The sequence below is a fragment of the Triticum urartu genome, chromosome 1A (assembly GCF_056163025.1).
Source record: "Triticum urartu cultivar PI428250 chromosome 1A, HENAU_Tu73, whole genome shotgun sequence".
Lineage (NCBI taxonomy): Eukaryota > Viridiplantae > Streptophyta > Magnoliopsida > Poales > Poaceae > Triticum > Triticum urartu.
In genome coordinates, this window is record NC_141873.1 from 277,300,601 (window position 1) to 277,311,140 (window position 10,540).

Here is a 10,540-nt window from a genome sequence, read left to right on the forward strand (position 1 = left end):
GCCAGGCCCAAGTGATGTCCAAAGGCAAGCCCACATGGGCTAGGGGGAGGGCCCTGACAGATACTATATGAAATATCTCGACTTTTTACACTAAGCACTGTAACTACCCAAACAAATAACTCCATCGAAGCATAAACTCATCAGTTCCAGCCTGCATGGCTACAGTAATAGCCAAGCAATCAAGCTTTTTACAGGACTCCCTTAAGGTCAAACTCTGGAGGCGTCATCTGCCCCTCGCTTTCTAGTAAACCATCCCCCATCCAATATTCACAAATGCAAAATGTCTTTCAGGTCCCCAACAAGAATTTGAAGCCTAGGCACTCTGCGTGGAGAGAGGGTTGCAAAGGGGAGTCACTTTATGGATTTTTCAGAGCAGCCAGCCTCTGCTTGAGCTCCTCCAATTCCGAACTGTAAACAAGGTAACCAGTGTCATTAACATGGCAACTTATATCAGGCATAGGTGTAAATTCATGGAAGCAAGGGGAGCAGTCGTAAGCCCAACATTGAGCGAAAAAAAGATCAAGAGTACATAAATAGCTGTTGGAGATAAGTGTGTGTCAGCAATGGTCGAAGGAATAAGATCCTAACCAGATCATGTTTAATTCTTTTAAAGAAATGCAGACAAAATATCGTGAATACAAAATCAAAGTAAGTGTTCTACTTCGAAACTACTTTATCCTTCTTTTTTATTCGGTACACAAAAAACATATGATTACGACTCTAAGAGTTTACTCTTTTTAAAGAGGATTTATTAACTATTTCGATGTGTTGCATAGGACATCAGTGGGGAGCTAAGGTAGTCTTGGTCCATCGCAGTTTGAAGTTCAGAAAATATATTAACCTCCGTACCAAAAAGCTTGTCTTAGATCTGTCTAGATATGGATGTATCTAACGTGTCTAGATACATCCGTATCTAGACAAATCTAAGACAAACTTTTTGGGACGGAGGGAGTAGTAACCTGGATTCCTTAACAAGGTATGAAGGGTCCAAGGGGGGTATAAAAATGAAGAAAATAAACGACTACAGATCCAGGATCCTGCATACCTCTCATCAGCCTGAACCTTCTTTCCAGCAATTCTTCCTTTGGGAGCCGGGGATAACTGCAAAACAGTACCAGGACAAGAGAAATTTAGAACAAGAGTTAGAATCATAGTAATGAAAAAGGGGTTGCACTGGTAGCTTCAACTACCTGTGAGGCAACGTCAACACCAATCTCGTCGAGCACCTAAAAGAGACATTGAAAAGAATGAATAATCGAAGAAACATGCTAGGAAGAGTCTTTCAAAGAGATGCTACCAATTTGGATTGAGGTTGGACACTGGAAATAACCTGGTTAGCAAGCTTTTCAGTTTCATCCTCAGCCTGATCATCGTCTAAGACATTGTCGATTGAGTCAGACATCATCTCGTTCTGCACAAATAATCAGGATAGTCAGTACATGCAGGTGCATACACTTTGTCAAAATCTAACACAGGAACCCATCATATGCTTGTGAGCTTCCCAGAAATACAATGTAAAATCTTGTCAAATTGGAAGCAATCATTCTATGAAAGTAGGAAGTACTGGACATAAGTTGCGTACCGTCATATCCATTTGTGCTGACTGCTTTTGGAACTCTTGCATTACCTTCATTTGCTTGGCGGGATCCATTTGCTGCAATAAAAATAAAACAAAATTTATAGTAGAACACGTGTTTCAACTCTTACAAAATTGTATTCTGCAGCTCAGTTTAAGCAAAGGCGCACAGAAGTTACTACTGTAAGATATTTAAGTTCAAAGATACCGTGATAGTATACACTTGGTTTCTAAATTTTAACACCTGGAATATATCATTCCAATAAGTTAGGTAGCCTATTACCTTGTTCATAGCTCCCATCGCTTTACTCGCACTCTGCATGCCAGCAGAGACTGAAGTGTTGGCCTGCATCGCCTAAGGACATAATGCGCCAACAAAAAACAGAAAATTAACTCACCACCATGTGTGGAAGAAAGAAAAACCAGGAAAATATTCACCTGTGTGTGTGTCGCAATGCCACGAATCTGAGCTCGGCTACCTTGTAAAGTAGATATTTTCTGTCTTAACCTGATCAGTTGACGGGCCAGAATTTTAGTTGCCGCCTGACAAATAGAAGGGAATCAGGAGAACCATACTGCATGATTTAGAACAATATTAGTGCGTGAAACTGAAATATAGGAAATAAAACCTCATTGCCAGTTTTTGCAGTCCTTTTGATTTCAGCAACCAGTCTCTTTTCCTGTTAATTGGAACAAAAAAACAAGGTGAAGCTATGGTTACTGCTTATTCAACTGGCACAAACAAAATAGCGGAACACAGCAAGAAAATATGTGTGCGTCATATGGAGTGTGAAATATGTGAAGAACTACATGGAGCAAGCTTTAACAACTTGTCAGATGACTGAACGTATAAAGTCATTTCCATTGACCTGAGCATTTTATTTCTCATTAACCACACAAGACAGGGTATGTGATTAAACATACAGACCTCTTGCTGTAATGTCCCAATGTCCCTCTCAATACCTACAGATGACACGCTTCAGGAATTAGATAACCTCCGAACCTGCAAAGTTGAACTACTGGGAGAAAGCATGGCTTACATGGTTTTCTATAAAAGGTTATAGCTGATACTGATCGAAATTCTCAACATGTGGTTTCTAGGACAGGATGCAGAATAGTATTTCCCTCCATGTTTCACAATTCAGTCAAACCTCAACTCCCCGAGTTTCAACAACTTCTATTTAGCAAACATGCAAAAGCTTGGAGCGTATGTGTATTATGATAGAATGAGCGGAGTCACAGATGGTATGTCAAACCGTGCTATACAGGTATACAACAGATAAGGGCTTTAAGTAAATAATATTCAATTTCAACCAATTTTGGAGAATTTGGTAGCTGTGGCCATAAAATTAGTACCATTCAATTTACACCGAATAACAGGGATTGAACCTTAAATCAGAAGATAACCCTAGATGGGAACTACAATTGCCTCGAACAGTTGATCAGAAACAATCGAATATAATGAAGCAGCCTTCGATTCAACTTGCATTAATTAGGTTCAAACTACAGCTAGCACATGTAACTTGGTATACTCTGACCTAATAACGTACCATTTAAAAATGGCAATCCACTTGAGCGCCAAGTGTGCCGGAGCACAAACTACTCACCTCTTGTCGCGTTCGTCAGCTCCCGCTTGCTGTTCCTGATCGCCTCTGCACAGCAGAAACCGCAATCAGGGATTCAGAGCTCAGGGCACAACGATTGAGCTAGACACAGGCGTACGAAACCCTAGGATCATCCCCGAAAGCAATCCGATCGATCAGAACTCGAGCTACGCAACGCCGGCCGGCGCGCGAAGCGCAAATTGGGAAAGGATCACGTGAACCGAGGCCAAATTCGGGTGAAATTTTGAACGGTGAGGAAGGGGAGGGGTTGAGTCGTACCTCTCGGCGTTGGCTTCTTCGCGAAGGGATTCATCACTTCCTCGGTGCGCTCGCCGCCGGGAGGAATCGAGGAGGGGCGGTGGGGCGTGGGAGAAGAAGGCCGGCTAACGCGTACGTGAGGGGATTGTTTGTTTGGGTTCTTCCTGGTAGTTGCGCGGAAGGGCTACCTCGACTGACCGACTTCTTCTTCTGTTATTTAATATACTAGTTGGCCCGTTGTGTCAAATAGCGCAGAGACTTGCTGAAGATATATTGTCGATAAAAATAGTTTCATGCTGCAAGAACCTTTAACTAAATCATGCTATTTTTTAAACATATTTATTATGTTGTTAAATGATAGTCTGGGAAAAAGGAAACTTTGCATAATATGAATAGGTTCAGTTTGAAAATATGGACACTATGATGAGAGAGTAAAATTGGCATGGTTGTATTTTTTTAGCAAGTTTGGAAACATGGTTATCATGATGACAAACTTGGTCATGCATATTTTTTTTGAAAAAAAAGGAAAAAGATGAAAAACCTAAGAATATATATATACTAAACACCATGTATAAAACCAGTTAAGGAGAGAGGGTTTTGACGCTCCTAGGTGTAAATACGCCTATTATGAAATATGTATTAAAAAACACATTTCAAAAGAGTAGTGTTTCTATCAATTTGTTTTTATGTGTTTGAAAAAAAAAGTATTCATGTGTCTCTTAGACATATGTATATTTCCAAGCAGTTATATGGCAGATAGTTCGGCCCATGACTCAAGCGATTTATTTATCCCTTCTTCCTCAACACTTATTTCTTCTTCTTTGACAGCTTCATTCAGTCAAAGACAAAACTCCTCAGTAGTACTTCCATCACCTCAATAATTGGGATAGATATCATCCACTACAATGAAGAACAACAACATTTCTCTATACCTTGAACAATAATAAATCATTTACAGTACATTTGGCCAAGCAAACAATTAGTACAAGAACAATAACATTTTTCTATTTCTTGAATTCCACATGGGAGTATGGATGGCTTCACTCGTAACAATACATATGCCTTTTGTTTATTTGCCTGACAAAATGTTCATCAAATGAATCAATCAAATAGGAGGAAATGGGAAATATTTCAAACTAAAACAAAGAATTGATCCTAAATACATGAAGTGCGGTAGCTTTAAAGCCTCCAAATTATTTTGCTCTACTCCACCAGGAACGTGCAGGTCTTCAAGAACCAAAAGACGCCACTCGAGCTCTCTTCGGCCTCATAAGCTCTGTTGTTGTTTATATCCTTAACCCCAAAAGGTTTGTCTCTTAGCATATCTGTTGTTCTTCTGATCCTTATTATGTGTCGACTTATCCTGAAGAAAAGGCAATTGATATCCTATTATCATTAAATAAATCCACAGTTAACATGTGGATTGTGGGGAATGGTGAGATGCCATATTGGGGTTCGCAACACGAATAGAAGACCACTAATTTAATGCCACTAATTTACAGAAGGACAAAAATGCCTGAACACCCTTAAAAAAGGGCATGATTATGAGGTGAGAACAAGTAGGCTAGTGATCCAAGTGAAACTTAAAATGGAGCAAAAAATTGCCATAATGGTGTTGCTTGGAAAAATCACAGTACAATGCAGAATGGAATTAATGCCACATGTTGATGCCATTAAATAAAACACCCTTAAGAAACACAATCAACTAAACCTTGAACACAAGTAGGCCTAGAGCAAGAAAACAATACATCATATTACTAAGCAAAAGCAAATAGAAATATCAAATTGAGAGGCAGAACTATTTGAAAACAAAAATGTAGGCCAAGTACAGACAACTAACATAAAATGAATAATAATACGCCTTGAAGCTTGAAAATAATGCATACTAAAAGCAAGTTTCCTAAGCGCTAATACACCCTGCAATTTGTGTATACATGCATGAATAAGAAATTTGAATTGATCAAACCAAATCTGTTATAACACAGACGAATTAGAACTCTGAAAGTTGCATATACTGGAGTAAAGTTTGCTAAGCGACATAACACCCTACAATATCTGCGGTAAAATTACTTAGAAAGGCATCATGGACCCTGCGGTATAACCTGCATTACCATAGTTGTAGCTGCATCAACATGGACGCACCAGTTACTAAAAGGAACCTTTGCAAAATGGAAAATGAGCTTTTATTGCGCCTTGCTTCTTAGTGGGATGTGCATACCAACCATATCAATATGGAAAATTACCCCACTTCACGATAGTGCCAAGTCAAGCTATAGCCTAAAATATCCCGTGAAAAACTTGTAGAGAAATTAGAAAACAAATTGTAGGTTGGGAAGATGAGGAAAGAAGGAAGAAAGAAATAAAGAAGCTCACATGTTCCCATCTCCTCGGCACATTGGGAGTTGTCCTCGAGCTATCCTCCTCTCCAGGCAGCTGCCAAGGTGGGGGGCTAGGGGCTCGACCAGGAGGGGTTCCCTGCCAACCAGGAGCGAAGATGAGGTACAATAAATATCAGCTATTCAGAAAGGGTATCAGCAAAAGCTCCATCCATGGTAGAACATTCAACAAGGCAGACACGGAAAGCTCCATCCATGGAGGCACATTACGTGAGGCCATCAACTAAGCAGAACTAAAAAATCATGATAGATAAGCAAACTCCAGTACCATTCTTAATCATGTCTAAATTGCAGTACTCATAATAGGCACCTGTTGAGAAGAAAAGGAACATATCTAATTTATACGGACTCCCCTAGTTCTGTTGGAAATGGATGTATGCAATTTAGATGAAACAGAGCATACAAAAAATAAGGACAAACTGATGCTTCTAAGGACAGGAGGTAGTAAACTTAAGGATATCTTTAAGCAGGTGCAATTGGTAATATGAAGCAATAAACAACAATTTGATTAACAATTAGGATAAAATCGCTGGTGTTTTTCGATATAGACTGATGCCTTCCTTGTACACATGGCTACTCAGTTGCCATCACATTATGGACATACACTGTATTTTTGCCGACTCGAAACCGTCACTTAGAAAAAAACGTTTTTAGATCAGCACATTAGTATGCTGATATATTGATGCTGTTTTTATGGACATACATGGTACACATGGAATCCCTGATGGTGTTCCTATATCAGCACCATTTGGAATAAAGGAGTGTATGCCAACACAAAGACCTTCATATTCGTCGAAGCTCGAGTTTCACCAAATACACTGATGTGCTACCATCTCATTACAAATTATGTATCGTGCCAAGGAAAAATCATTTTACCTTTCAGCATATATATACGATCATACGGTAGTCACACATATAAGCAGCACCACAAAAACAAACACACAAACACGACACCTGGAAAAAGCAGGACCAGAGGAATTAACACAACAATAAGCAGTAAACAAATAGGGTAGAAAAGTGCAGTGCTTAGAAAAGAATGACAAGGACAAACCTTGACCAAAGGAACAGAGAAGGAGCAACCTTAGCGATTCTAGAGTCTGCAAAATAAATGGAAAGGAAGGTTAGCCAAACAAGCCAGTCTGTTCAATATCTAACACAACAACAAATCAAAGACAACCTAGCTTTACATGGCAGAAATTTCAAGTAAGAGAAAAAATATATAATATGATATCTAACTATGTGAATACATTAGGAAATACCACTTCCAAATTAGAGCGCACCATTCTCCAAAACTCGAGGACTCAATATTCAGAAACTACACATCATGATAGTCAGTTGTTCTACAGTAGCAAGCTAAATAACACCTAGGTTGTGTATTATCTCATCACACAAAGAATGTAAATCATCACTCCATAAGATCAAGATTTACTATTTATTCTACTTCTGCCCCCAACGCATGAAATTGCATCTCCATTTGGAATCTGCTCTCCAGTCAAGTATTTTCTTAAGCAAATAGGCACATAGCAAAAAAACAAACCAGACTCCCGCCTCCATATATGCTTCACAGATAGTTGTTTACCAATTCTAGTTCTGCTTGAAACATCAAGCATAATTGGCTACTGATTCATTTCTAAAATAGAAGTGCACCAAAAAATAACTATTTGAAATTACAAATAGGGATAGGCCAATAGATGACCTCTTAATTCCATAGGAATCACAAAATCCCAAAAAACGGTACAATTATCATTTTATAAATGTTCGCACCTTAAAGTTAACAATCTCCTCAAATCAGCATACAAGGCTAACATAAACTTAAGCAAGACTATTCAAAATGATCATGGTACATGGTGGATTTATCATAATTGATATTTGGCTGGAAGTGGGCTACGTTCTACAGATATTCTGAAGCTCATTTTCAGTAGTCAGATAAATCGACCTGCTACAGCCGCCTCCAGCCGCCCACCAACACCCACGACAGGCCACCATGGACGACGCGCACCTGATTCCACCAGGAAGCCAATCTTGTACCATCGCTAGTGTGCGCGCGCCTGAAGTGCACAGTGAGGCAGATCTTCCCTCCGTGGTATATCTGCATCAATATCCCATCCACAACAAGAATCACTGCCAAGAATGATTATCGCCCGACAACACTATTTTCAACAAGTGTCATGGTGGCAATTCACAGAACAGTCCAACATAAATAAAGAAGCCGCAACCATATCCGGAACATTTACACGATCAACACGACATACAGATATTTAAAAGATCACCAAGGCAGACAACATGACACAGAAGATACTGAAAGTAAAACACGCACACATGTAGTAGAAAGGAAAGAAGAAAACCTTGATGAGTCAAACGACGCAGCTACATCAGAGATCATGCAACCTGCGAAATACACAAAAAAACAACCGATCAGAGCACAACGACACACAGACATGCAATGAACACTCGCCGGTCATAGAAGCAACATAACGGCCTATTTACCCGAGGCAGCAAGCAAAAGGTTGGGTAAGCAGCAGGACCGACGAGAAGAAGAAGCGCCAGCGACAGGAGAAGTAGGCTGAACCGTAGAACAAGCGTCAGCACACACGCATTTCATCAAACATTCTATAGGCAAGCAGAAGAGGAGTGGACTAACCTCAATGAGAAGGAGAGACGGACCCAAGGCTCGACGCAAGCGACAACAGGAAACCGTACCAAACTGCCCATGAAGGAAACAAAGGCAAACATGCGAAATTAGCACGACGAATCAAAAGCAGTAGCGAAGAACATGCGAACCAGAGAAGGACGAACCTCAACCAGCAGCAACATCGAGCATAGGAGGCCCATCGGAACAGAGCATGGGGCTGCCGCATCTCGGCCACCATGTGGCATGGCGAGGCAATATATCCAGTCCATCTGTCCTTTCCCGTCACAGTTTCATTCATCTTCTAGATGACTAACACGATTAGCACATCAAGCAAGAAAATAAAAGGAACGATGAACATCACATGGAAAAAACAAGAACGATGAACATCACTTCAACAGGAGAAGAGGTAGATCGATTGGGCTATTTGTCCTAGGCCACCAGCGGCGTGGTCGGAGGGTGATGCTTCTCCTCTTCCATCTCGTTCTCCTCGGCGGCTCGGAGATCCTTGTCGACCGCGCGCACGGCGCGGCACAGCTCGTCGTGGCGGGTGGCGGCGGGGCCGAGGCCAGCGGCGGCCGCCTGGACGAGGCCCTTGGCTCGGTCGCAGGACTCGCTGAAGGCATCGAGGCAGCGGTGGAGGTCCGTGAGCGCCACCGTACACTCGGGCTCGCGGACTGCGGTGGCCGCCGCGTCGACCAGCGCGTCGTAGGCACCAATCCATCTCTCTCTCTCCAACTGCAGATGGAGGTGAGGCACGCACGATGCATCGGTTAGCCAAGCCCCACAAGCACATGCATCGGGCAGCTGCAGTCCATCCACTCTCTCCAAAGTCCAAAGCAGACGAGACGCAACACCGCGCACAAGAAAGGCGTACACGTGCACTAGACACAATAGTAGCAGCCGACGAGCGGGACCAGAGCAGTGGCGGCCCACACGTCATCACACTAGTACAAACACATGTGCACAATCCGGGTGCACATGCGTTGACCCACCCCTCTGTAGCTGACGCAGGAGGCAGTAAACTCCCCACAACGCACGACGCGGGCAGCGCGTGAGGAGCGCCGCGCCAGAAGCAGTTGACCGAGGTAACGAGGAAATATCCTATACACGAGACATGTGGTCACCGCAGCTGATGAGTGGGACTGGGGCCAGCACTGGCCCACCCGTCATGAGGACAGCACAAGCGCATGCACAAAACGCGAGGAGCAACGCACAGCGCCCGCGACCCGGGCTTCCTCGCATGCACGCGGCGCGGCAGGACAGGCTGCCCCGCGCACCCAATAAGCTGGCACACAGCCAATGAAATTCGACCCGAGCCCATAGGTCATCCGCTGGCCAAGATCTACCGTCCGGTGAAAACGCACAAGTCAAAACGTAGCGACCATCGAACGGACAAGAATTATAAAAAGACCGGGTTGACTAAAATCGAACGGCCGACGAAGCTTGCCATCGAGGGAGTGCCCTGGGAGCGAGTTGCCCGGCCTCTATATAGTTTTAAATACTCCCTCCATTCCGAAATGTAGCTCTTTGTACATATTCCACTATCAACTACATACAGATGTATATATATGTATTTTAAGTGTAGATCCATTCATTTGCTCTGTACGTAGTCCACCTAGTGAAATTTGTACAAAGACTTATATTTAGGAATGGAGGGAGTAGGTAGAAAAGGCAAAGCAGTTTCTGCCTTAGGCCTTGTTCTATTGATAGAATTTGGCAGGGATTGAGGTGGATAAAATAAAATTGACCCAAATCCTCCAATCCTCTTGAAAAGAGGTGTAACCAAACAAGGCTTTATGGATTTCAAAACAGGTATAATACCTAAGTGACCGAGGTCAATTACATGAAGGCAACGTTAGGGCCGAAGGAGTACATGTGAAGGTACATGAGCCTATCTAAAACTCTCCAACCAGCGAAGCATGACTTGCTGGTCTGCATATTTCTTTGCCCAGTGATGTCATAGATGAATCATCTTTGAGACCTTACTGAGTATGAGAGCATTAGGCCATCGCTTGTTATCAAAAACTCAGGCATTTCTGACGCTCCATAATATAACTACGCACGCAGCAAAAAG

General features: G+C 42.3%; 2 protein-coding genes across 5 annotated transcripts; both read right to left on the minus strand.

Annotated features, from left to right (window-relative positions):
• Positions 1-104: 104 nt before the first annotated feature.
• VPS2.3 (vacuolar protein sorting-associated protein 2.3) lies at positions 105-3,648 on the minus strand. The gene is made up of 11 exons (XM_048672205.2): positions 3,460-3,648; positions 3,184-3,228; positions 2,505-2,539; positions 2,206-2,256; positions 2,015-2,119; positions 1,860-1,931; positions 1,583-1,654; positions 1,331-1,411; positions 1,191-1,226; positions 1,046-1,101; positions 105-408 (listed from the first exon to the last, which is right to left on the minus strand). The coding sequence occupies exons 1-11, from the start codon at positions 3,491-3,493 to the stop codon at positions 357-359; spliced, it is 639 nt and encodes a 212-aa protein (XP_048528162.2). The 5' UTR covers positions 3,494-3,648; the 3' UTR covers positions 105-356.
• A 773-nt stretch (positions 3,649-4,421) lies between these two features.
• LOC125507728 (uncharacterized) lies at positions 4,422-9,305 on the minus strand. 4 transcript variants are annotated; one of them, XM_087518647.1, is made up of 9 exons: positions 8,631-9,304; positions 8,476-8,538; positions 8,322-8,397; positions 8,180-8,222; positions 7,834-7,923; positions 6,886-6,931; positions 6,711-6,788; positions 5,812-5,913; positions 4,422-4,801 (listed from the first exon to the last, which is right to left on the minus strand). In XM_087518647.1, exons 1-6 carry the CDS (start codon positions 8,733-8,735, stop codon positions 6,925-6,927), a joined length of 384 nt encoding a protein of 127 aa, XP_087374773.1. In that variant the 5' UTR covers positions 8,736-9,304; the 3' UTR covers positions 4,422-4,801; positions 5,812-5,913; positions 6,711-6,788; positions 6,886-6,924. The 4 variants fall into 4 exon arrangements, with proteins under 4 accessions (XP_087374773.1, XP_087374768.1, XP_048528188.1 ...); XM_087518642.1 differs by having other exon boundaries at positions 7,771-7,923; positions 8,631-9,301; XM_048672231.2 differs by lacking the exon at positions 6,711-6,788 and having other exon boundaries at positions 6,915-6,931; positions 8,631-9,305.
• Between the last annotated feature and the right edge of the window lie 1,235 nt (positions 9,306-10,540).

Excerpts from the sequence above, each read along its gene's own strand:
- VPS2.3 (XM_048672205.2), bottom strand. The coding sequence starts at position 3,493 with ATGAATCCCTTCGCGAAGAAGCCAACGCCGAGAG. Across the intron at positions 2,120-2,205 it reads CTGCAAAAACTGGCAATGAG|GCGGCAACTAAAATTCTGGC; the intron begins GTTTTATTTCCT and ends TCTATTTGTCAG. Across the intron at positions 1,102-1,190 it reads GTGTTGACGTTGCCTCACAG|TTATCCCCGGCTCCCAAAGG; the intron begins GTAGTTGAAGCT and ends ACTGTTTTGCAG.
- LOC125507728 (XM_048672224.2), bottom strand. The coding sequence starts at position 8,735 with ATGGACTGGATATATTGCCTCGCCATGCCACATGGTGGCCGAGATGCG. Across the intron at positions 8,398-8,475 it reads CGTCTCTCCTTCTCATTGAG|CCTACTTCTCCTGTCGCTGG; the intron begins GTTAGTCCACTC and ends TCTACGGTTCAG. Across the intron at positions 8,223-8,321 it reads CCTTTTGCTTGCTGCCTCGG|GTTGCATGATCTCTGATGTA; the intron begins GTAAATAGGCCG and ends TGTATTTCGCAG.